Below are 25,343 nucleotides of genomic sequence, written 5' to 3' on the forward strand. Positions count from 1 at the left end.
CCTAGCGGCTAAAGTCCTCGCCTTGAAAGCCCCGGGATTCCATATGGGCGCCGGTTCTGGTCCCGGCAGCTCCACTTCCCATCCAGCTCCCTGCTTGTGGCCTGGGAAGGCAGTGGAGGACGGCCCAAGGCTTTGGGACCCTGCACCCGTGTGGGAGACCCGGAGGGGGTTCCTGGTTCCCGGCGTCGGATCGGCGTGCACCGGCCCGTTGCGGCTCACTTGGGGAGTGAAACATCGGATGGAGGATCTTCCTCTCTGTCTCTCCTCCTCTGTGTATATCCGGCTTTCCAATAATAATAAAATCTTTAAAAAAAAAAAAAAAGAATTTTTGCCACAAACCCAAACACCAGACACAACAAGTCACACAGGAAGTATTTATTTAGTCAAGAGGAAGGTGGCCATGGGAAGAGAGAGCTGACAAGGAGGAATGTGCTTTTGTGGCAAGAGGATAGCTATTGGTAACATGGGGCCGTGAGGGATTGGTGGCTAGGGTCACGGACAGCCCCCTGGGATGTGGGGTTGTGAAGGGTTGGTAGGTAAAACTGTCAGGTTTGGTGCCACAGCAGATTGGTGGAGAACAAAACTGAAAGAGTATGGACCTTACAGAAGTGAAACTTGAGGAAAATCGAAACCTAAGGGAAGAGGCTACTTAAAATGGCACTGGGTCTAAAATGGCGGGGATCTTATCAATCTTCAGGGCCCATGTTCGAGTCACCCTTCACATTAAAGATGGCAGGGAGGTTTAACTTCAGGTGTCTCATAGACTGGCGGTGGCTGTCAGCAGCAAGGAGTCAGTGGCGGATTAGCCATGTCTACCATGGGCTTGGGAAGAGGAAGTGACAGAATGAACTCCACATACCTCTGTGTTGAGCTTCCTGATTCAATCAGTGGGTTATTATCCAGAGGCAACATCATGCAGGGCCCTAGAGCCTCTGCCCTCAGGAAGCATGGGTTCTAGAAGCAGAGGCAGATAATACATATGCCAACCAGTGACTGAAGAATGTAACCTTAGCCATCACTTGGTAACACAATGGCCTGGGGGAGGGGAGAGGAGACCAGGTTGTGGTCAGGGAGGTGACATTTAAGTGGAGACAGAAGTGGCCCTTTGGAGAGCTGGAGAAAGAACAGCTGGGCCCACTGAGGGGCAGAGAGAGGGGTTGAGGCTGCTTGGGGTAAGAGGTCAGTGGAGGAGGAAGCAGTGGTGGGGAGCCAGCTGTCAGCTGAGCATGCCCTTTGGGGTGTGTCACAGGCCTCCCAAGCTAAGCCACTCCAAACAAAATGCCAGTCCCAGTCCCCATCTCTACCCTGCCCTGCCCACTCTCCATAACTAACCCTTCCCTTCTGGGTAAATGATGGGATACCGATGTCCAGGACATTGTGTCACAACCCCAGTGGTATCCCTGTCAGTGCTTGTCTTGTGCCTCTTCAGCGGCCTCTGTGCCTCTGTGCCTCTGCCTTCCCCACACCCCACTCCCTGAGCCTAGACAGAAGCCCCCAACACTCCTGAGACCAATCCCACCATTACTTCCTGCTCTCTTCCTCCCTGTTCTCCTTTTTTCTTCCAACTACCTCCAACCCACAAACCCAAGGACAGATGCTGTATTTAAGCATCTTCCAATGTAGATAGTTATTTTATTTGAGAGAGACAGAGCTCTCACTTGCTGCTTCCCGCGTCCCTTCCCTGCCCCCCAATGCCTGCCGTAGCCAGGCCAAAGCCGAAAGCTGGGAACTCAATCCATGGATGGCAGGGCTTGAGCTTTCACCTTCCCTGCCATTTCCTGAGCTGTGCATTAACTGGAAGTAGAGCTGGGAACACAAATGGGTGCATTGCAGTCCGGGATGTGATGTCCCAGCTGGCTATCCTAACTGCTATTCCAAATGCCTCCCCTTAATTTTTCAGAATAGAACCTGGAGTCACAATCACAGAGCACCAAGTCCCAGTCCTGCTCTCCCACGCTTCTCCAGTTGTCCCACGTTGACAGAGTTCCTCTGGCACTCATTATTACCCGCCTCCCAGGGTCCACCAGCAGGTGCCTGCCGTGCTCCAGCCCAGTGGCTACCACGTCACAACAGCCCAGCAAGGGAGGCACAATTTCCACTCCACGTTCCTCCATGGAGTCTGGAAAGTTCGACTATGGCTAATGGCTGTGCCCGTCTTTGGACTGGGGTCTCCCTCACACTTCCTCCTAGACTCCACCAGGCAATGCATGAGGAGGGGTTTGGCTGGGAGAAGCCCTGATTTTGGCTTGGATGCTTCCCCTTCAAGACAGAGTCAAAGGCCAGTGCCTCGTCCCCGGGTTCTTCGGGATCTGCTCCACCTGGAGAAAGATGAGAGGCAGGACCTTGGACCATTCAGCCCCAGGGAAACAACAGCCCTCCACCTGCCCCTTCCCAAGTCCCTTCTGTGGTCAGGTGGTCAGTCTCCTGGCCCTGGGCTGTTGTGGCCCAGTGCTGTCCAGCCTGGCAGCCGCTTGATCAGGAAGTCTTCCCGTGGGAATCATGGTGCCAACATCGAGTGTGGACGGGCCCTCCGTTACCTGCTGGGCCTGCTGCCTCTATCAGGCCCAAGAACAAAGGAGCTTGGTGCCTGCCGCCTGGCTGGCTATGTTTGTCCAGGGTGAGGCCTTGCCTGGCACAGATGCTGAGCAAACAGGAGTGCCGGCCGCATAGATCCGCCTTACAATGCACAGGGCTGGAGCTGGGAGGTGTTGCTGCCAGGCCACCTGCTGAAATATCACCCTGCTAACCCACCCAGCAGTGCCCCCGCCATCCCCTCCCTGCTTTCAGGACCAAGGGAGTTCTGGGGCAAGGAGTCCCAACCTCTAGCTTTCATGCTGTACTGTAGGACAGCAAGACAAGCTCATTGCCACGATTCCTCCTATTGAGTGAGGCTCACTGGAAGTCTCTAGGGTTTCATAACAGATTTGGGAGGCAGACTCCCAGAGGCTGGGCATGGATCCCGGGACTGTGAAACACAGCGTTCCCACCCCCACTGCCCAGCCCCATGTACCCACACGGGCCTGTTTCTGGCCAGGAGGCCTGACCTCTCTCTCTCTCTCTCTCTCTCAAAGCAATGTCCACCCTAATGGAACTAACAGGGGCCAGAACTGGGAGACTTCGTGGTCAGATAACCACAGGTGTAGGCCCTGTTTCTGAGACCACTCTCTGAGCCCCAGAGAACTCAAGACAGCTCCGTAGACCAGGGAGAAATCAACATTCCCTGGTTCAGCCAGCGACCAGAGAGGCTGCTGCGTGCTAGTGTTTCATTTATTTATGTTCATCTGCTTAAAAGGTAGAGTGTGAGGAAGAGTGCCCAAGCCTCAAAGTCATACTCCAGAATGGAAGTGAGCACCCCAAGCTGTGTGTTAACCCACTGTGCTACTGCGCCTGCCCAAAGATGCTCAGCTTTTTTTTGCTTGTTTGCTTTAAGATGCTGAGTTTTGGGCCAGCACACAAGAATCCTTCAGGTTTGTTGCTGGGCTGGGGCGGGTGTGTACAGAGCTGGCTTCACTCCCCATCTCTGCCACTTTTCCCGCGCAGGTGACGTCCTGCATGTGACTCGGAGCAAGCCGCAAAGCCTTCATCCCCGTCGGTTGTGTCTGTAAACCCAGGCTATGATAACACCTCCCGCTCTGGATGGGTGAGCCATTGTTTCCCAGGCTTTATTGCACTTTGTCAATATTTGCACAATGAATGGGACACGGGAGTCCAATGCCCAAACCTGGAGCCTAGGTGTTCTCTTTGATGTCTCCAGCTGGGACACCTTTTCCAACCACCCAATCACTAAGTCCCACCAGTGGACTCCCCTCGGGGCCATCTTAAAACACCTGCCGGTTGCTCACACCCTCCCTAGCCCAGGCTACCCTCTCCTCCTCCCTGCCAGCCCTTCACCCCCACCTCACCTCAGAACAGCTCTCAGAGCAGAGCCCTCCTTCTTGCTCCCGCCTCTGACACCGCCCCTCTCACCCCGGGCTCCCAGGAAGGAAGGTGGACTTTGGAGTTCAGCTGGGGTCAGCGGGTCCCTCATCCCTGTGAATCACAGCGGCCTCTAGGAGTTCACACACAAAGCCCGAAGCAGCGCCTCCTCCCCTCGGAAGGCGCTGGCGGGAGCCCGGCCGCCTCCTCAGGCCACTCGCTCCAGGCCGCGGTAATGACTTCACACCTGCCACATCCGCCGACCCGAGATAACTACACTCCTGTGTCCGGCTGCCGCTGCCGAAGCCCGCCCGCTGTCACTACCGTCTTTGACACCTTGGGGGTGCTCAAAAATATTTGTTGGGTGAGCGATTCAATCGTAGCTGACAGGCTGAATGAATGAATCAGCCAACTGGAAGTCCGGGGTCACCGGGGCACGCCGCCGCGGGCGCCCCGGGTCAGCGCCCCAGCGAAGCCCAGCCGCCTGGGGGCGTCCCGGGGCCTGCACCGGCCACAGGGGGGCGCTCCCGGCTCGCGCTGTGTGGACCCGCAGCTCCTCCGACTCAGCTAGGATGACTAACGGCCAATGGGGCGGCGGGGGGTGTGGCCAATGCCTCCAAAGGCCAAGATCGCCCCGCCCAGTCTAATTCATCTTTTTATTGGCCCCGCCCACTCCAGGCCTCCGAGCCCGAGAGTGGGCCCGGCGGAGGCTTCGCCAACTGAACCCCAGCGGAGTTGCTCTGGGGGCCGAACCCGCGGGCCGGGCGGTCTGTGAGTGGGCGGCCGGCCTCCTGGGGGCGGGGCCTCCGCGCTGATGGACGGGAGGCCCGGCCCCGCCCCCCCCGCCCAGGAGCGGCCGCGCCAGAGAAGGGGGCGGCAGAAGTGAGTACGTGAGCGGCGCAGCAAGATCCCAGCTTGGACCCCGGACGGCGCGCGCTCCCGGAACCCCGGATCCGAGGCGGGCCGGCGGCGGACTGCCGGATTACTGTGTACCCCGAACCACGATCACCTGCGCCCTCCAGCCCCGGTCCGCCTCCCCGAGTCCTCCGTCACCTAGCGCCCCAAAGCTCCGGATCCTCCTGGACCGGTCCGGCCAGATTCCCACGGGACTGACCTGCCCGCATCCCCAGGATCGCCGGACTCTGGGCACCGCCTCGGTCCCGGAGCCACCTGCCTGGATTGCACCCCGCTCCTGGCCCCGGATCTCCTGGGTTCGTACGCGAGCCTTCCTCGGAGCGCGCCCAGCGGACCCTCTCTCCTTTGGGTGCCCGCACTCCCGCCGGCGCGGCTCGGCCCGGCCCGGCGCGGCCCGGCTCGGCTCCCGCTGCCGCTCCGGCCATGGCCCGAGCGCGCCCGCCGCCGCCGCCGCCGCCGCCGCTGCTGCCCCCGTTGCTGCTGCTGCCACTGCTGCTGCCCGCCGGCTGCCGGGCGTTGGAAGGTGAGCGGCGTCGGGGGCCGAGGGGGCCGAGGGGGCTGCGGGGGCGCGGGGCCGGTGCGGGCTTTAGTCACCTCGGGGGAGGATCGGCCACCCGCACGGCTGCCGGGCCCCGGCATGGGGTTGGGAGAACGCCCAGGGAGCCGCCTGGAAGGCAGGCAGCTCGGCTCGGGTGAGCGTCCGCCAAAGTCCGTCCCGGCCGAGAGCTTGCGGTGGCAGAAACCCCGCACACTGCGCGGCGGCGCGGGCGCGCGGCGCTCGGAGAGGCGGACTTGGTGTGGGCGACCCTCGCAGGCTAGGCGCCCGCCACCCGTGCAGGAGCGGCTGGGGGCGGCTCCGTGGGAATCCGCTGGAGTTAACTGTGAGGGTGTGCGTGCGGGCTCCCGGCTCGGCCCCGGGCCCCGGGCCGGCTGCGGGGGCGGGGAGGCGGGCGCGGGTTATTGTTTATGGCTTACCGAGCGCCAACTACACTCGAGGTGCTGTGTGCGCCGGCCTTGAGCCCTCCTCCAAGGTCCCCCACAGCCCCCACCCCGCCGGCCCAGCATTCGAGCGGTCCCCCTTCCTAGTGGCTGGGTCCTCACGAACCCCCAAAGTGCTGGGGGCGCCTCAGGAGCGCCGGAGCCGGGTGGTTGTTCGTTAGCGGGTGGCAGCAGGCCCGGCTTCGCCTGTGAAACCTGCCAAGACCGCTGCTGCGAGGGGGCCGCTCCAACTTCAAGCGTTTGCACTGGGAGTGGGGGGATGGAGGGGAGAGGCCGAGGTGCCCGGTGGCCCTGGCAAGAGGGCTGGCATACACGCCAGTTGACACAGGAGCCTGCCGCGGACAGGGGTCAGAAACAATGGGCAGGCGTGCACACACTGCAAGCCGCCTGCTCTCCAAAAATATTGGAGCTATTGGGGGAGGGGGAGATCTTCTCCACGGTGGGAGGAGGACACCCCAGAAATATGGGGGATCTAGGCTGCACTAGTTTTCTGGGTGTCTTTTGTAGATTGAGTCGCTTCCTCTGAGTTTAGGGTCGAAAACCTCTTTGTGACTGGAACTGTTCGAGCCAACCCAGTCAGTAAACTTGATCGTCTCCGAGGGAAAGCCTCTAACACCATTCAAGGAGAAAAGACATCTTTTCCCGCTTGCCAATTTCCTTCTCAGAAGGTGGGGGAGGGGATGTTTCTGTGACTCCTCCCCCCCACACACACACACCTGCTTATGTCCAAGCCTCTCCCCAACCCCCGGGCTAACACCTCCATTCACAACGGTGGACACAGGCAGATTCAGACAGACACCCTGAGGTCGTGCCCACGCCGGCGCACACTCAACCCACATGTGTGTGATAGGATCGCAGGCGTGAGAAACCCGTGTGGGGCTTTGTTGTTGTTTGCCTGAAGGGTGTGAACCAGGCAGCCTGGTGAAGTTCCCAGGTCTGCATCTGTCTTGGGCCAGAAGAGGCGACATTGGCAGCCACACACTCAGCAGACACACACTTAGGGGCTGTGTGTGTCATCTGTGTGTGTGTGTCAGGCCCCATGGTCCCGGTTGTGGGGTGTGGTGGGGTGCTGGGGCTCCGAGTAGAGCCGGGGTGTGGTTTTGGGTCAGGTGAGCATCAGTTACTGAGGAGCCTCACCCCTGTCTCCTGACTTCCTCCTTTCCATCCCCCAGAAACTCCTAGACCCTTGGTAGGCTCTGGGCCAGAGCTGGTACCCAGCCTTCCCCACCAAGGAGCTAAGGGGTGCTGACCCGGGAGGCAGCCTAGCAAGAGGAGGCAGCAGGGCCATTCCCTGCCTCCTTCTCGGCCTCTGCTACTCCCTCACAGGAGGCCAGGCCAGTGTCAGGTGCCCCCTGGCAAGTGGCTGTGTCTCCAAGTGTGGCATTTGCCGATTACTGCACTTCTGCCTTGTCTGGAACCCTTCAGTATGTGTGTGTGTCTGTGAGAGAGAGAGGGAGAGTGAAAGAATGAAAGCAAGAGAGACAGGGAGTTTCCACCAACCCTACAGCTCCCCACCAGGGGCTTCCTTTCCACCAACCCTACAGCTCCCTGCCGGGGGCTTCCTCCCTGTGAGATGGGGTCCCCCTGGCTGGGTAGTTGTAAGAAGGGGTTCTCATGTCACTGCAGTGCTTGGCACAGTAATTGTCATCCAAGCGATTAGCTGCTTCTACCACTGTTGTTATTGTCACCCTCAGGTCTGCTGGGGCCAGGTGGGAGGAGGTGGGGGTCTCTGGAAGTGGAATTGCTATGCGGCCAGATTCTACTGGAGGGAAGTCGGAGGAGGACGCATGGGCCATGGGGAACAGGCTGGGGAGGCGGGGGCATATTGGCTTCTCACCCACTTAGGTCTCCCTGTAGCTCCAAAGACGCACAGGATGGGTCAGGAGCTGTTCCCTGGCCGCTGCCTCTACCTGCTCCCTCTGCTGGGACCTGATGGGTGGGTGGGCTTCCAGGGCCAGGACTGTGACTAGAGGGCAAGGATCCCTAGGCCACAAAGATTTCTTTAGCACCATCCTGCCACCCCTCACCCCACCCCCTACCAGGCCACACATACACACACACCCCCAGGCTTACAGGTGTGGGATTCTGCCACTGTTTCCTCCAATCCACCTTCGATTTAGTCTGCCTGGGCCTTTGTGAGCTGCAGCTCCTTCTATTCAACCCCAAGTTCCTGAGCTGTGGGTGCAAGCCCACCAGTCGGATGCTGGCTGGTTAGAACCTGACTCCTCATCCTCACCTCCCCCTACACCCCCATCACACACGCATCACCAGGACTCTGTGACCAGGGGATCACGCCTGCCCTGTGGATGGAGTCAGATGCCTGGCTTGTCCTCTCTGATCCCTGCCCACCTCCAGTTGCCTTGGGATTTACCCAAAGTCACACGGAAACAAGGTCGCCTTATTGCTGGCTCCTGCTTTGAGTCATGTTCCCCAGGTGTGTCCCCACACCAAGATCCTTCTCTTTGGGGCCAGGAGTAGGTGGTGGGGAAGGGGGGCTGTGAGGATGAGATCTAACCCGAAAGAGGATGGGAAAGGAAGAACAAACAATACAGACTGGAAGGGGTGGGGCCCTGGCACCCCCTTCAGTCCAGCCATGCTGACTGGACTGTCATACCTGTCCCTGAGCGTGTGAGGCAGCAGCAGGAGTGACCCCTGTGGATGGACGAAGGAACCGAGAAGGGATACTGGGCCCCCACTTTTGTGGCTGGCTTGCTGACAGCAGTAGGTATTCAGGGAACCATGGCAGCTCGTTGCCCACTTCGTCCTCCATGGCTGGCAGCTGAGGCTGCCGTGGGCAAGGCCTCCGCCACCCGGCCTTCCACTAATTAAACAGCATGAAGAGGCTGAATCACCAGGCCTGCATAGTTTGAAAATTGTAGCCCTGCCTGTTGTGCTGAGTCAAACTGGTTTGTCGGGATTGGGCAGCTGGGGGGGGGGGGTGCTGGGGGAGGGAGTCTGGGCACAGCTGGGCACCTGATGGGGTAGGAGAGGCCCTGCCCCGAAGGCTGGCCCTGGTGCCAGGCCTCCTGTTGTCTTTTACCCCCAGCCTCGTGGCCTGACCCACTGCAGCCAGCATGCCAGAGAAGGGCTCGCAGGCTGGCTAGAAGGGTTAGCTGTCCATCTGTCCTTCTGGCTGGCCAACGGCCCGGTACTGGGGCAGGGGTGAGGATGAGGACGGAGACATTCCCCTTTCTCCTCACTCTCAGGTTTATTTAATTATAAATCCTCATGATCTGAGGGGAAAAATGAAAAACAAAACGTGTTCTGTGTTCAGAGATGCTCCCCTCTCCACCCTCCCAGACAAGGAGGCCAAAAGACTATGTGCATATAGTGACCCTGGGCGAGTGAGGCTCCCAAAGTATGTTCTGTCCAGGGTCCATGACAAAGTGCCCAGTCAAGACTTCTTCCTGTCCCCAGTGCCTGCCAGGGGCACAAGTTGGTGCACACATGTACCCACACTGACTGTACTCAGCTCTCCGCTTGGTGCCTGACTGAGGAACTTGACAGAGAGGAGAAGGAGTGGCATGAAGTTCTCCCTTTCTTTTGACTCCTTCCTACCCACTATGCACTCCCCTGGCCCAACCTCCTGAGCATAGTCCTTTGGCCTCCAAAGGTTGTTTGCTCCTGTCTTCAGTTTTGTGTTTGTTTGTTCCGTGTTTCAGTGATACTCCTGTTCCAGAGTTGGGCACTCAGAGTGACCTGGAGCCCAAGGGTGCTGGGGTGGGGGTGGGGGGGTCCCTGGCCCTTCATCAGGGCAGGTGGCATGCTTTTCCCGAAACTAGGATGGCCCAGTGAGACCCTCGGGTGGACGCCAGAATAGAATGCCCATAGTGTCCTTTTCATGCTGGTCCTTTGTGAGGGTGTGGCAGAATACTGCCCAAGTGGTGGTGGGGGGCACGCTACAGCCTCCCCACACCTAAGGGTCCAATGGCTTGGAGATGGTACTGCTGTGCTGGCAGCCAAGTGCGTTCTGCTTGGGTAGGGGCTGTACCTGGGGAGGCTGCACCCAGGCACACCCAGAATCTTCCTCACACCCCTGCCCCACTCCCAGCCTCGTGACCTGGCTGACAGCTCTGTCAGGGCCAGGAAACAAGAAGAGGCTGGGGCTTGCTCCGTCCCAATGACTCTGATTGAGTCTGCCCAGCGCTCTACTGCCTTTGCAAGAGTGGCTTCCATGGCTCCAGCCAGAACTGCCACACACTTGGGGATGGGTTGGAGGGGCACTTCCAACTCTCCCCTTCCTGACTTAATGACGTTCCATAAAAGAACAGGCTTGGAGGGTGTGTATGCCGTGGGCATTTGTGGGGGGCAGGGTGCACCAACTCCCACAAGGGATGCTGCCCCAGCTGTGCGTGCTGCTTTGGGCTATGGAGTGTTCCAGTGCCTGTGGCATCTCTGCTTGCAGCTGATTGCAGTGGGTGTATGACTGTGTCACAGCATGGCACCAGGTCTGCCCAGGGACACCAGTATTTGTGTTTGCACTTCATGTGAACGACATGGGTGCCAGTGTGTGCCACTGAGTGTGTAGAGAACGTACTACTCTGTCAGCTGTGTGTGCCTTCCGTGTAGGCACATGTGTCGGGCAGTCAGCACCTGGGAGGGCTGCAGAAGGAGGCTGTCGGAGGCAAGACAGATCGTGAGTAAGAACGGTTTGCTGGGTGTAGAAGTCTACGGAAGACGGCTCTGTTTGTGCCATATGCGTCCGTGTGTCTGTGGAAGACAGGCTGTGTGTGAGGCTGTCGGCATGTTTGCGGGTGGCTGTGGCTTGGTGTGTTTGGTCCACCAGATGTGTTGACTTGTCGTTCCCCAGCCCTGGTGGTGAGAATGAGCCAAGGCACTGGGAACGGGATGTGAGGTGTGCAACTGTGTGTGTGTGTGTGTGTGTGTGTGTGTACACAGGCCAGGGCCATGCACCACTGCCACGTGGCTGTTCTCCGTGGCCTGGTAGAAACCTGAAAGGCTGTTGCCCTACAACATCCAAGCCCCAGTCCCAGAATGACCCCAGGCCTGATGTCTTCTTCCTTGGTGACTCTTGGGGTCACCAAGACAAGAGGCCTGTGACTGGGTAGTGAGGAGGGGCCCCCCTCTCCCACATCCAGGCAATGGGGAAGCAGCCTGGGGGAGTTTGGGAACAGCTCCTTCTTCCTCTTTTGTCTTGGAGCGCCTGTCCTCGTATCCCGTATCCCCTGTCCTGGTATGTGCACATGTGTGAGCACCCATGCACAGTGCACTCCCACACCAGAGAAAAGGTGAGCTGAACCTCCCAGTGCCACAGCCAGATGGGTGGGGGGACCCTTTGCCCCAGCACACACGCACCTCTCTCCCTCCTGAATCCAGCATTGGAGCACACCGGGATCTGAGGGGATCCAAGTTCCTTCTGTCCCATCCCGGGCAGAGGGGAGAAAGCCCTTTCCCTCTCCACCCCTCTGCCCCTACTCCTCCTCCTCATCCTTACCCCAGAAATGGGGAAAAGAGAGCAGGCCTGCCCCCTCCCCACCTGGGTGACCGGAGCCTTCCTCAGGCACACAGGGCCCGAAATCCAAGTCCTCTTCTCATTAATGGGAAAAATGTGCCGAGATTGAGCGATGGCCAAGGCTGAGCGATGGCCAAGGGCCATCCCCTCCCTCTCTCGCTCGCCTGCTCCCTCCTGCGCCGCCTCCCCGCCGTCCCCTCCCTGCTCGCGGAGCCAGCGCGCAGGGCTTGTTTTAAACTGTGCAGGAATCTGGCTGCAGGGGGAGGGGCGGAATATTTGGGTTTAAACAGTTCCAGATGGGTTTGGCACAGGCTGCGCAGAAGGAAGTGAGAGAGCGGGAGGAGGGGGCGCAGGGAGCCGAGACCGCTCGGGCGGCGGCGGGCAGACCAGCGGGCGGACTGGCGGGCGGCGGGGGAGGGGCGCGCCCCTGTTCCCGGGGGCCGCCGGTGCTGGGGACCAGGCCGCCTGGCAGCCTCCGGCTCCCGCTCCTTGTCTCTCCATCTCGCTGTCTTTTGTAGTCCCGCCCCACTGGCCATCCCGGCTGGCTGTCTGCTCCCAGCAGCCGGCGCTACTCAGCCCTCCAGCCCGTAGCCGCCCGCTTCTGCCCAACGCGGCTTCCCACCAGGATCGGGATCTGCCTGCCCAACGTCTGCGCCTGTTTGTCTGTCTGCCAGAGGGGGCCCCCCATCAGGCCACAGGCTGGGATGGATTCTCGTGCACCCAAGTTCCTGCAGAAGGCAGAAACTGCACTCCCTGTGGTGAAGGGCTGTTCCCCTCGCAGCCCTGGGCCTCCCATAGGGAGCCGGGCTGCCCGTTGTCTTGTCCTCTCGCTGGGTCCACTACAGCCCCTGGCTTCCACCGACCCAGGCTCCAGAAAGCCAGGAAGGCTTGTGCAAGCCTGGAGCCTGCGGTATTGAGTGTCTTGCCCCTCCTGGGTACCCTCTGCTGTCTCCTTGTGGCTGCATAGGCCTGCAGAAGTTCTGGGGCAAATCTGCCCAATCCAGCTCAGAGGTAAGAGAGCTGCTGGCCACCGGCCTCCCTTCCCTGCACTACAGGAAAAGAACTGGCACTTCTTGCCTCGCATCTTGCTCCTAGCTCTGATCTGGGAGCGGGGGTTGTCCCTGTCAGAAAGTGGAGTTGGCCAGCCCCCAGGCCAGAACCGGGTTTGTGTGAGAGTCAGTGGATGTCAGAAGCTTGAATGGTCATTCACTATGCTTGAGCAGGAGGAATAACCAGGCAGGATGGCTCAGCAACCAGGACTGGTGCTGGACAAAGCCCCTGGCTCTTGAGGCCCAGCACATAGTTTTCTAACTCTGGCTTGGAGATTCAAGAGGATTTTCCAGGGGAGGTGATGGTTCAGTTAGGATGTAAAGTACAAGCAGGCACACCCCAGGCTTTCTCTTGTTTCCCCTTCACATGCTGCAGCCGCAGGGCAAGGGGTTATCATGGAATCAGGAAGACCTGCACGTGCACCCCGGCTCATCCCAAGTCCTGGCATTTTGACCTTCAGTATGAGTTGGCTTTGCCCAGTCCTGGCTTCCCTCCTCCAAGGGCTGCAGAAAGAGGTGGACTGGACCTGGTTCTGGTCTCCCACCCTCAAAGAGCCTGCCCTGTATCACCTAGGAGGCTGGGGGAGGGGGAGGGCTTGATGAAAGCTGGCTCCTGCCAGGCCTTGCCCTGCCTTGCCCTTCCCTGGGCAGAGTGTGTAATTGGGAAGCCAGGGCTGCTGCCAGTCTGAAGCACACAGCCCTTTGTTGCAGGATAAAGGCCCCACTGGTCCCTTTGTGTGGAGATTAGCAGAAGCTGTAGGTGTGTGAACTGGCCTCTGCTCCCGCCTCATTAAGCCAGGCCTGGGGTCAGCCGCAGACATCCCCCACCCCTGCCTGGCTGCTAGCTGACCTCTGACATTTCTGGGGATGGCTGCAGGGTCTCCTCTGTGGTTGGAGATTATGTTGTCTTTGGAGTCTGGATCGTGTGTCCCAGGTCTTTCCTGGGTGCCCATTGCTTTCTCCCCACCCTGATCTTTTTCCAATGTTATTCCCCCAGAGACGCTCATGGACACCAAGTGGGTGACGTCTGAGCTGGCATGGACATCCCATCCGGAAAGCGGGGTAAGACTTCCCTTCATGTCCCCCTCTCAAATGTTGGCTGCTGTTAGTTCTCTACTCCCTTTCGCAGCATCCTCTTCACTCTGTGTCACCTGCTGGCTTCTGCAGGTGCTACCTGCTTCCATGCCGCACTACCTCAGTTCCTCCTCCCTCCACCTGTTTTCAGCCTGCCCTCACTCCCTCTCACCTCTTGCCTGATCACCCTTCCCTGGCCATCTCCAGCCATCTCTCCCCTTCCTGGATCCTTGGAAACAAGGGCACCTTGCTCTAGATCTTGGATGTGCTGTGTAACCTTGAACAAAACAATCAACCCTTCTGAGTCTCCATCTCTTGATTTTTAAAATTTATTTCTGTTTATTTGAGAGATCGAGCACTCCCAACCACTGGTTTACTCCTCAGATGCCTGCATTTGCTGGTAGCTTGGAACACAAACCCTATGTGGGTTACAGGGACCCAACTAGTTGAGCCATCACTTGCTGTTTCCCAAGGTGTGCACTCCCAGGAAGCCGGAATCAGTAGGGAGGCCAGGACTCACATCCAGATCCTCAGATGTGGAATGTGGGTGTTCCAAGTGGTATCATAACCACTAGGCTACCTGCCAGCCCATAAGTTCCCTTTTCTTGAATATCAATTCCTGTAGTCCTGACTCTGAAGCTCCCTAAATGGTCTTCATGCCTTTCCCTGTGTACAATGATGCTATAGGCCCTTTAGTTACCAGGCCTCACTTTGTGACCCAGGACACATCATTCTCCCACTGTGAACCTTGGCTTCTTCCTTTCTAAATTAGGGCTAGGATGGGGGGTCATGGCACAGCAGGTGAAGTTACCGCTTGCAATCCCTGTATCCCATATGAGAGCACTGGTTCCTGTCTGGCTGTTCTGCTTCCAGCCAGCTCCCTGTTAATGCACCTGGGAAGATCACAGAAGATGACCCAAGCACTTGAACCCCTGCCATCCAAATGAGAGAGTTCTTGGCTTCTGGCTTTGGCCTGATTTAATCCTAGCTGTTGTCACCACTTAGGGAATAAGCAAACAGATGGAAAAATCTGTCCTTTTGTCTCACTGTTTCTGTCACTCTGCCTTTGAAATTAAAAAAAAGAGAGAGGCTAAGCCACCTCTTGAAAACCACATCCTGTATTGGAGTGCTGATTCCAGCACCAGCTCCTCTACTCTTCACCCACTTCCTGCCGGTGCACCTGGGAAGCAATGCATGATGACAAGCACAGGGTTTCCTGCCACCCACCTGGGAGACTAGGATGAAGTTTCTTGGCTTGGCCTAGCTTAGCCTGCAGCATTCCCCAAGAAGAACTAACAGATACAAAAGTACCCCTCTCTCTCTCTTTCACTGTTAGTCTACTTTTCAAGTCAGTAAATATTTTGTAAAACTAAGATAAAATGGAGACACACCTCCTTGGGATGTGACAGTTAAATGTGGCATTGGTGATGGCCAACACTTGGGAGATACCTGCTCTGTCAGGTACTGTTAGAAGCCCAAGAGGTCTTCAAGAAGTTCATGACAATGAATATTATGGGAACATTGTGCATAAAGATTTTCAATTTCTTTTTGCCTCAAAATAAAATTAATCTAAAATAACTATTCGAGAGAGTAACTTATCACTTAATCCCATTTCCTCACAATCTTTTGGAAATGCCTTTATATAGTAACCTAATTTCTCACAGTCTCGTTTAATGCCAATCAGCTCTACTTTGTAGGTAATGAAACCAAGCTTCAAGATAATAAGTAGTGTATAGATAACACTCCACACTCCTGCAGTACTGTAGCACTTATCAAGTTCCCAGCACTACTGTAAGTGTTTTATTTGTTTAGGGTCATTTAGTATTTACCTTTTTATTATCTCCATGTTGTAGATGGGAAACCCAGGCTCAAGGAGGTTAAGAAACTTACTCATCATATTCACACAGCAGGCAGGAAGCTCTGCTGGGCCCCTACACCTGTGCAGAATGTGGGAAGAAGTAAATATAGCAGATCTGTCATGTTTTTATTGTTGTTTTTAAGATTTATTTACTTATTTTGAAAGAGTTACAGAGAGGAGAGAGAGAGAAAGGTCTTCCATCCATTGGTTCGCTCCCCAAGGCTGAGCCAAGAGCTTGCTCCATGTCTCCCACATGGGTGGCAGGAGCCCAAACATTCAAGCCATCTTCTGCTGTTTTTCCCAGGCACATTAACAAGGAGTGAATGGGAACTGGAGAAGCCAAGACCTGAACCAATACTCATAATGGGATATGGGCATCACAGGGTGGAATGGCTTTGTTGGCTATGCCACAGCACCGGCCCCAGATGAGGCACATGCTGAGCGTTTGGCAAATACTGACATTCACTTTTTCTTTTCCATCTGGTCCATGTGCAGTGGGAGGAGGTGAGCGGCTACGATGAGGCTATGAACCCCATCCGCACGTACCAGGTGTGCAACGTGCGAGAGTCAAGCCAGAACAACTGGCTGCGCACGGGCTTCATCTGGCGGCGGGACGTGCAGCGGGTGTATGTGGAGCTCAAGTTCACCGTGCGCGACTGCAATAGCATCCCCAACATTCCTGGTTCCTGCAAAGAGACCTTCAACCTCTTCTACTACGAGGCTGACAGCGACGTGGCCTCGGCCTCCTCCCCCTTCTGGATGGAGAACCCCTACGTGAAAGTGGACACCATCGCGCCCGACGAGAGCTTCTCACGGCTCGATACTGGCCGTGTCAACACCAAGGTGCGCAGCTTCGGGCCACTGTCCAAGGCCGGCTTCTACCTGGCCTTCCAGGACCAGGGAGCCTGTGTGTCACTCATCTCCGTGCGTGCCTTCTACAAGAAGTGCGCAGCCACCACTGCGGGCTTCGCACTCTTCCCAGAGACCCTCACCGGGGCTGAGCCTACCTCACTGGTCATTGCTCCCGGCACCTGCATCCCGAATGCCGTGGAGGTGTCTGTGCCGCTCAAACTCTACTGCAATGGAGATGGAGAGTGGATGGTGCCTGTGGGGGCCTGCACCTGTGCCACCGGCTATGAGCCAGCTGCCAAGGAGACGCAGTGCCGTGGTGAGTAGGGGTTGGCCTGTTCCAGGGGTTGGGATTGGGATGGAGGTGGCCTACTTGCTCTCTGGTCTGGGCCAGAGAGAGCACAGGAAAATGTTCGTGAGGGGAATGTGGAGCAGGCATGAGCAGAAGGGCACAAGAGTAATAAGAGGGAAAATGGAATTAAAGAGAGAAAGAGAGACACCCAGGGAACCTGGTCACAGGCTTGGAAGGCTGCAAGATGTGCCCACCTAGTCCTGGCCCAGGTGTCTACCCCTGAAGGTGCTAGGTGGACCCCAGAGCAGCCACGGGCATCATCTACCTTGGGATGTCGCCTGTTTCTTGCCAAGCAATACAGGGACTTTAAAAAGTCCACGGAAAGTGGAATAAAATGATGACTTCATTTCGATGTAAATATTTTGAAATCCAGGCATATTTTCTTTATAAGATTTATCTTATTTGAAAGGCAGATTTATAGAGAGAGACGGACAGAAAGAAATCTCTTCCATTTGCTAATTCACTCTTCAAATGGCCACAATGCCCAGAGCTGAGTCAGTCTGAAGCCAAGAGCTTCTTCTGCATCTCCCATGTGGCTGCAAGGTCCCAAGGCTTTGGACTGTCCTGACTGCTTTCCCAGGCCACAAGCAGGGAGCTTAATGGGAAATGGAGTAGCCGGGACACGAACTGACACCCATTGGGATACCAGCATCGCAGGCAGTGGCTTTACCAGCCATACCACAGTGCTGGCTTCTGAACATATGTTTTCATCCCATTTTCCATGAATGTTTTGAAAATGTTTCCTGCTTTATGTAGCAGGAACAGTGAGGGCCTCTGTCCTTGGAGCCCTGAGTCCTGACTCTGTCACTCAGCACCCTTATGACCTGGGGAAAATGACTTAACTCTTTGAACCCGTGACTCCTTGTGGGCCAAGTCAGCATGAGTTAAGTGAGCAGTGAGTGCCCATGGAGCAGTGCCCAGCACGTGCCAGCACAGCCATGATTGATGTGTGAGTCCCGCATCTCCCAGCTCCAGGGATCGTCCTTGTCACGTCCAGAAGAGGTTAGGGGGCTGGCTCGGGCTTGGTAGACCTTCAGGTCCACTCACATTGGTTTCTTCCATCTGAACCTCAGCTACCACATGCAGGGTAGCTGCCAGCTCTGCCTCCATTACGCCAGTGGGGAAATTGAGTCTCAGAGTCCGAGTTGGCACTGATGCCTTAGCCAGGGCTCGAGAGATGGCAGCACAAGGAGCTGAGGGAACAGGGTCCTCTGGACCATTCCCCACCCTGAGGTTGCGTGCAGCCTGTGGTTCCGATGGGAGGGTGAGGACCCTGGGTGTGAGAGTGTGGAGCATTGCCCTGGTGTTGGGTGCCTCATGCCACCCTCTCTATGGGAACCTGTTCCAGACTTCCTCTTCCCAAGTGGAGAAAGGGGTGGGGGGTGACGAGCCTGACAGCCTAGAGAGGGGCTAACACTCTGCAGGTCCCTGGCAGGAAATGCATGCTGGTTCCCATAGCAACCAGGCTGGCCTGGCCTCTGCTCCCTCCCCCACTAGCTCAGAGGCCCTGGGATGGCGATCACCTTGTCAAGGGGGAGCTTGAAGCCCGTGAAGTCACAGCCCAACTGGTGGACCAGGCAGGCTGGCAATGTGCTTTGGTGGGTCCAGGAGAGCCTTGGCTTATGCCCGTTATCCTAATAGTTACTGCTAGTGCCCTTTCAAATAGCCTCAACTGAGTCATCCATCAGGTTCTCCACTCTGCCTGGGGATCCAGGGGGCCAGAGTGGAGGGGGCAAGAAGGGAGTTGGGGGAGAGGGGAGAGAGTTCAGGCTTCATGCTCCTAGCTGGCTTTGAGGCGAGGTCCCTGGTGGGCTCTAGCAGGCCTCTGACCTGCAGGTGACTCAGTCTAGCTGCCTTTCTTTCTCTCTCTCTCTCTCTCTCTCACCCTCACTCTCACTCTCCTTTTCCTACCCTGCCCTGGGGCACAAGGATGGTGCTGCTGTGTTCTGGGGGGAGAGGGGAAGGACCTGAGGCTGAGGGAAGAAGAGCCCTCCTGGCTGTCCCAGGGTGTCCTTGAGGGTTCCCTAGAGCTTTGGGGTGGGGCAGGGGCTCAGCCAACTCAGCAACCCCGCAGCATCTCCCTCCTCTTCCTCCTCCTCTCTCTGCCTGCTCTGCCTCAACAAGCCCAGGCTGTCCAGGTGATGGGCTGACGTCTGCGTCCAGGAGGCCCCAGGGTGAGGGTGAGGGGGGCAGGGGTGGGGAGGAATCTGCTGACGTGGGGTTTCCATGGGGCACAAGGGCTTTTGTGGCTGCAGCCTGGGTGAGGCAATTCCTGCATGGCCCCCTCGTCTAGGAGACAGAGGGGCTGGCACCTGGGCTGGGCACTCAGGGAGGGAGGTGTGTAAGCTTGGTGTCTGCAGGGAAGGAAGTGAGCACTGTCCATCCTTTTTCTCCACCCCTCCCCGCCGCCAACCCAGCCTGTCCCCCAGGGAGCTACAAGGCGAAGCAGGGGGAAGGGCCCTGCCTCCTCTGCCCTCCCAACAGCCGTACCACCTCAACAGCTGCCAGCATCTGCACCTGCCATAGTAACTTCTACCGCGCAGACTCCGACTCCGCCGACAGTGCCTGCACCAGTGAGTGAATGCTGCCTGCCTGCCCCGCTGCTGCGGGACCTCCCTCGGGGGCTAGCTGGGGAGGCCTAGGCAGTCACCAAGATGGGGTGCTGAGGCTCAGGGAAGTTAGATGTTGTTGAAGCCTGCATAGCTGGGAGCTAACCATCAACTCCTCTGAGCCAGAAGGCAAGCCAGCCAGCTGACTTGTCCTTTGCACTGAACAGACACCTGCTAACTCCTGGCCAGCATTAGGAATCTCTTAGTACCTGCCAGCCCAACACCTCTTCCTCTGTGTTCAGCTGTGACTCTCTGGCCCCATTCACTTTCTCGCTCGGTGCCAGGGATGCGGAGGGTAACAAGAGGTAGTCACTATCCTCAAGGAGCCTTCAACTTCGGGGAGGAAAGGATGCAAAAGAAGACAATGGCTGTGTGTGAGTGTGCTGAGTGCCAACTGCTGGGCTTTAGCCTGGCCCCGGAATGTGTTATAGGTAGCTCAATCATGGAAGGCTTCTAAGAGGAGGTGACATCGCCAGTTGAGTCTTGAAGGGATAGCTAGGAAGCTGCTCAGGAAGAAGTATAGAAAAGGTATTCTGCTTATTTAGAGCAGCAGCCAGGTGAGGAATCTAGAGCAGGCGGGCCTGCGAGGTTCCTGGCTCATTGCCCACTCTTGTGTTCTCTGCAGCGGTGCCATCTCCACCCCGGGGTGTCATCTCCAATGTGAATGAGACGTCCCTGATCCTGGAGTGGAGTGAGCCCCGGGACCTGGGCGGCCGGGATGACCTCCTATACAACGTCATCTGCAAAAAGTGTCGTGGGAGCCCGGGCTCTGGGGGTCCCTTGAGCTGTTCACGCTGTGATGACAATGTGGAGTTTGTGCCTCGGCAGCTGGGCCTGACCGAACGCCGGGTGCACATCAGCCACCTGCTGGCCCACACGCGCTACACCTTCGAAGTGCAAGCAGTCAACGGGGTCTCAGGCAAGAGCCCTCTGCCTCCCCGCTATGCAGCTGTGAATATCACCACAAACCAGGCTGGTAAGGAGGATGACAGAACTGAATTGAGCTTGTCCAGAGCTTGTTAAGGGGTCGGGGAGCTGCTGGAGACCTTGGTCTTTGGGAAGAAGGTCAGGGCCCATGGAGTCCACAGAGCCCACAGTGAGCCTTTTACTGTTCTCCCCCTCACACAACTCAGCCCCATCCGAAGTGCCCACTCTACACCTGCACAGCAGCTCGGGCAGCAGCCTGACCCTGTCCTGGGCACCCCCGGAACGGCCCAATGGAGTCATCCTGGACTACGAGATGAAGTACTTTGAGAAGGTCAGCACCCCAAGGGCAGGAGGCAACCTTGGGCTGAGCTATGCCCAGTTGACTTAGCCCAGCTGGCACTGGAGGTGGAGGAGGGAGGGTGCCCCTTCGGGCAGCCCGAATGAGGGGCTATGGAGACAGACATGGGTGTCGTCAGGGACTGGTGGGCCTCAGGTCCCCCTCCCCCTGACAGCACCCACTCCCCCGTGACCTTGCAGAGCGAGGGCATCGCCTCCACTGTAACCAGCCAGAAGAACTCCGTGCAGCTGGATGGACTGCGGCCTGATGCCCGTTATGTGGTCCAGGTTCGAGCCCGCACTGTGGCCGGCTATGGGCAGTACAGCCGCCCAGCCGAGTTCGAGACCACTAGCGAGAGAGGTACATGGGGTCCCTGTGCCTGTCCCCACCCCTGCCTGTCCAGGGCCTCCCTCTGCTCACCAGCCCCTCCCTTCTCCTCCATGTCCAGGCTCTGGCACCCAGCAACTCCAGGAACAGCTGCCTCTCATCGTGGGCTCGGCGACAGCTGGGCTGGTCTTTGTCGTGGCTGTTGTGGTCATTGCCATTGTTTGCCTCAGGTATGGCTGGGCATGTGCTTACCCACTCTGCTGCGCTGGCCAGAGCTCCCCAAAGGCCCATGTGCCTCTATACGTATGCCAGCAGCCCTCCAGCCCTGAGCTTCCACCTTCCTGGCTGCAGCAGAGGCCACTCCCAATCCATTGCAAGTCTTCTTTCTGTCCTGCTTGCCTCACCTTGGCCCCTGAGTCTCCTGGCCAGAGGCTGCTATGATTGTCAACCACGGGACCAGGCACCAAGGTTGTCTCCTGACCTGTTGTTAGACCCTGGGCCCCTCCTGGGTGCCAGGACTTGTCTCAAGCCTGTTCCCTCTCTGTCCCCTAGGAAGCAGCGACACGGTCCAGACTCAGAGTACACAGAGAAGCTGCAGCAATACAGTGAGTCTGTCCTTCACCCAGCTCCCCAGGGCCCTGCCCACACCCACCCCAGACCCTCTTACTGGAGCACACCTGGACTACCTCCTCCTTCCAGCTCAGTGCCACTTCCTGACCCTTTCCTCCTCACTCCTGCTATGTGACCTCTCCCTCCTCACTCCTGCTACCCTCACCCTTCCCTCCTCACCCAGATACCCTGAGCCCCTCTCTCCTCACTCCTTCCTTACCCAGATACTCTGACTCCTCATTCCTGCTCCCTTGATCCCTTCCTCCTCACTCAAGTACCCTGACCCTTCCTTCCCTCCTGCTGGCTCCAGGAGTGAATGAGATGTGACCTCTGCCCTCTGAGGCAGTTAGTCCTGTGGGAAAGACAAGATCCATACACACAGGAAACAATTAGAGAACCATTAAGTGTTCAGCCAGCTATTCCTGTTGCAAAGGGCAGGAAGAGTTCAGAGAGGAGGAAGGCTGCCTGGAGGAGGTGGACTTGAGCAGAAGCGAGACAAACTGGGTTTCAAGAGGTGGGGAGAGTGTTTCTCATGAGAGGAGCCTGGGCCTGGGATGGATGGGGAGGGGAGAGAGCCCAGCGGCGGGGGCAGTGAGAAGCTGGCCTGACCGTGGCTGGGAAGCAGGCTGGGTACTTGCCGCCAGGCCAGCCTTGGGAGGGTCCTGAAAGACAGGCCAGAGGAGTTTGGACTTGACCCCACGAGGTCATTGGGAAGGCTTTGGAGCTGGGGAGTCCACACAATAGCAGCATTGTTGTGGGAAGGCGGCGGCATGCAGGACGCCTGGTGGGAAAAGTGCAGAGGCGCAGCGGCAGCCAGGGCAGGAGTCTGAGTGTGGAAGGCCAGAATGGGCTCAGGGCAGTGGGAGCCAGCAGGAGTGAGGTAGAGAGACGTCTGGACATGATGGGAGAGGAGGGCGAGCCAGCAAGACAAGAATCTGGGCTGTGCAGGCCCGACGGCCACGGAGCTGGGGCGAGGGCGTCCACATTAGACTGCACCGCAGGCTTGGCAAGGCAGGCCAAGGAACGTGCGCCCACGGCTGACAGAGTCCTGGCCAGGCCCCAAGGGATCCCCTCCCCACCAAAAACTGCCAGATATCTGGCCCGCTCATGTCCCTCCTTCCTTCTGCCCACAGTTGCTCCTGGGATGAAGGTTTACATCGACCCTTTCACTTATGAGGACCCCAACGAGGCCGTACGTGAGTTTGCCAAGGAGATTGATGTGTCGTGCGTCAAAATCGAGGAGGTGATTGGAGCTGGTGAGTCCCACCCCCTCAGGGAGTGTGCTGTAGTGCAATGGTTGCCGAGAGCATGACTTAGGCTACACTGGCTCCCATCGTGGCCCCAGGAAGAGCTCATGGGACCTTGCCCTGTGTTCCATGTGTATAGGGGAGTTTGGGGAAGTGTGCCGAGGCCGGCTGAAGCAGCCCGGCCGCCGCGAGGTGTTCGTTGCCATCAAGACCCTGAAGGTGGGCTATACAGAGAGGCAGCGGCGGGATTTCCTGAGCGAGGCTTCCATCATGGGTCAGTTTGACCACCCCAACATCATCCGGCTGGAGGGCGTGGTCACCAAGAGTCGGCCAGTCATGATCCTGACCGAGTTCATGGAGAACTGTGCCCTGGACTCCTTCCTTCGGGTGAGAACCAGCCCCTCCACCCCACCCTTCTCCACCCCTCATACCCCACTCCCTTCTTCCCTTCATTCAAGTTCACAAGTAGTCAAAGAGAAAAGCACTTGGGCAATCAGAGCTGACTCTGCCTTCCAGGTCACCTTGGAGTAGCTTACTTAGCTTCTGCGTCCCAGCTGCCTTGCTGTAAAGTAGGAGTACCAAGAGCCCTAGGGCTCACAGGGTGCTTAACTAGCAAGTGTCAGGCAGGGCTGGGGAGCACACTATGGACCTGGCTCCCTGATTCCCCGGGGCTTGGAGAGGGCATGGAGGTCTGGGAAGGAGGCCGTGGACATCCCTGAACCCACTTGTCCCCTGCAGCTCAACGATGGGCAGTTCACAGTCATCCAGCTGGTGGGCATGCTGAGGGGCATTGCAGCTGGTATGAAGTACTTGTCTGAGATGAACTACGTGCACCGGGACCTGGCTGCCCGCAACATCCTTGTCAATAGCAACCTAGTTTGCAAAGTCTCTGACTTCGGCCTCTCCCGCTTCTTGGAGGATGACCCCTCGGACCCTACCTACACCAGCTCCCTGGTACAGGAGGGAGACCGCTGTGGGCTGGGGGAGGGGGAAATAGGGAGGAAGAGCCAGGCTGGGACTTGGGGCTAGGGGGCAGCCCTGAGTCATAGGGTCAAGGGCGTGTGTCCCCCTAACTAGGGTGGGAAGATCCCCATCCGCTGGACCGCCCCAGAAGCCATAGCCTACCGGAAGTTCACCTCTGCCAGTGACGTCTGGAGCTATGGGATTGTCATGTGGGAAGTCATGAGCTACGGAGAGCGACCCTACTGGGACATGAGCAACCAGGACGTGAGTGGGGGTGTGCCACAGTGGTTAGGCGGGTGGGAGTTGGCTGGGCTGGGAGCATTGTGGTGGTTCACTCCGAGTTTCCCTGACCCTTCCTCTCCTCCTTGCTCCCCGCTGCCCCAGGTCATCAATGCTGTGGAGCAGGATTACCGGCTGCCCCCACCCATGGACTGCCCCACAGCACTGCACCAGCTCATGTTGGACTGCTGGGTGCGAGACCGGAACCTCAGGCCCAAATTCTCTCAGATCGTCAACACCCTGGACAAGCTCATCCGCAACGCTGCCAGCCTCAAAGTCATCGCCAGTGCCCAATCTGGGTTAGTATATGGGTGCCTCTGTTCCCGCCCCCCGCTGAGCCAGTAGCCCTGTGACCTTCAGGACTCACCAGGTCCCTCCTCTCTTCCCCTGAACAGCATGTCACAGCCCCTCCTGGACCGCACAGTCCCTGACTACACGACCTTCACCACGGTTGGTGACTGGCTGGATGCCATCAAGATGGGGCGGTACAAGGAGAGCTTTGGCAGTGCGGGGTTTGCATCCTTTGACCTGGTGGCCCAGATGACTGCAGAGTAAGTGCGCCTCTGCAGGGGAGGGTGGGTGGGTGGGGCTGAGCCCCCTGTGTTGCTGGGTCTGACCCTGCCCTCGTTCTGTGCACAGGGACCTGCTCCGCATCGGCGTCACCTTGGCTGGCCACCAGAAGAAGATCCTCAGTAGTATCCAGGACATGCGGCTGCAGATGAACCAGACCCTGCCTGTGCAGGTCTGACACACGGTGCCCCATTCGGGGGGTGACCTCCGAGGACTGCGCAGGGACTCAGACCAGCTGCCTGGACTCTCGGACTTTTGGATGCCCGGCCTCAGGCTGTGGCCCAGAAGATGGAAGTTGGGGAGAGGGCCTGCGCTGGGACTTTGTCCAGACCTGTGCTCCCTCCCCAGGAAGCGTGCCCCAAACCTCTTCATATTGAAGATGGATTAGGAGATGGGGTGATGACCCCTCCCCAGACCCCTGGGGCTTGGGCCTTCCTGCTCTGCCGTGGGGAATCCCTACAAACCTCCGACTCTGCAAGGCTGCAGGTCCTGGCAGGGTCAGGTGTGGGGCCAGCCTGAGTTCCCCACCCCCACCCCACCCCTCCAGGGCCCAGCCCTGGCAGGGGTCTGGCCCTCCAGGTAGGCAGAGAGCAGTCCCTCCCTCAGGAGCTGGAGGAGGGGACTCCAGGAATGGGGAGACATGGCGTTGTTCCCCATCCTACAGCCAACTGGCACCTCCAGTTTGCACAGGGACTTGTTCTGGGGGCTGAGGGCCCTGCCCCATCCCCACCCTTGGTGCTGTCATAATGGGCAGGCAGGGGCAAGCTGAGGAGCAGCCCCATGCCCCTCCCCAGAGACTGACTCTCAGAGCCAGAGATGGGATGTGTGTGCTTGTGTGTGCATCTGTGTGTGTGTATGTGTGTGTGTATGTATGTGTGTGCGCACATGCGCGCTGTCTGCACGGAGAGCGTGGTTGAGCGAGTACAAGCTTGGTCCTGTGCCCTGCCATGGGCCAGCTGGGCCAATGGCAGAATAAAGGCAATAAGACGGA

The 25,343-nt window shown here is 58.0% G+C and overlaps 1 protein-coding gene across 3 annotated transcripts; it reads left to right on the forward strand.

The window, feature by feature from the left end:
* The first annotated feature begins 4,666 nt into the window (after nt 1–4,666).
* Nucleotides 4,667–25,343, forward strand: EPHB3 (EPH receptor B3). 3 transcript variants are annotated; one of them, XM_058662174.1, is made up of 16 exons: nt 4,667–5,353; nt 13,349–13,413; nt 15,779–16,451; nt 18,902–19,057; nt 19,719–20,069; nt 20,227–20,351; nt 20,558–20,717; nt 20,806–20,914; nt 21,237–21,289; nt 22,427–22,549; nt 22,680–22,927; nt 23,279–23,494; nt 23,618–23,767; nt 23,888–24,081; nt 24,178–24,333; nt 24,422–25,343. In XM_058662174.1, the coding sequence occupies exons 1-16, from the start codon at nt 5,254–5,256 to the stop codon at nt 24,528–24,530; spliced, it is 2,988 nt and encodes a 995-aa protein (XP_058518157.1). In that variant the 5' UTR covers nt 4,667–5,253; the 3' UTR covers nt 24,531–25,343. The 3 variants fall into 3 exon arrangements, with proteins under 3 accessions (XP_058518157.1, XP_058518159.1, XP_058518158.1); XM_058662176.1 differs by lacking the exon at nt 4,667–5,353 and adding an exon at nt 5,693–5,975; XM_058662175.1 differs by lacking the exon at nt 4,667–5,353 and adding an exon at nt 12,718–13,229.

This window comes from Ochotona princeps, chromosome 3, assembly GCF_030435755.1.
Source record: "Ochotona princeps isolate mOchPri1 chromosome 3, mOchPri1.hap1, whole genome shotgun sequence".
In the NCBI taxonomy this organism is placed as follows: domain Eukaryota; kingdom Metazoa; phylum Chordata; class Mammalia; order Lagomorpha; family Ochotonidae; genus Ochotona; species Ochotona princeps.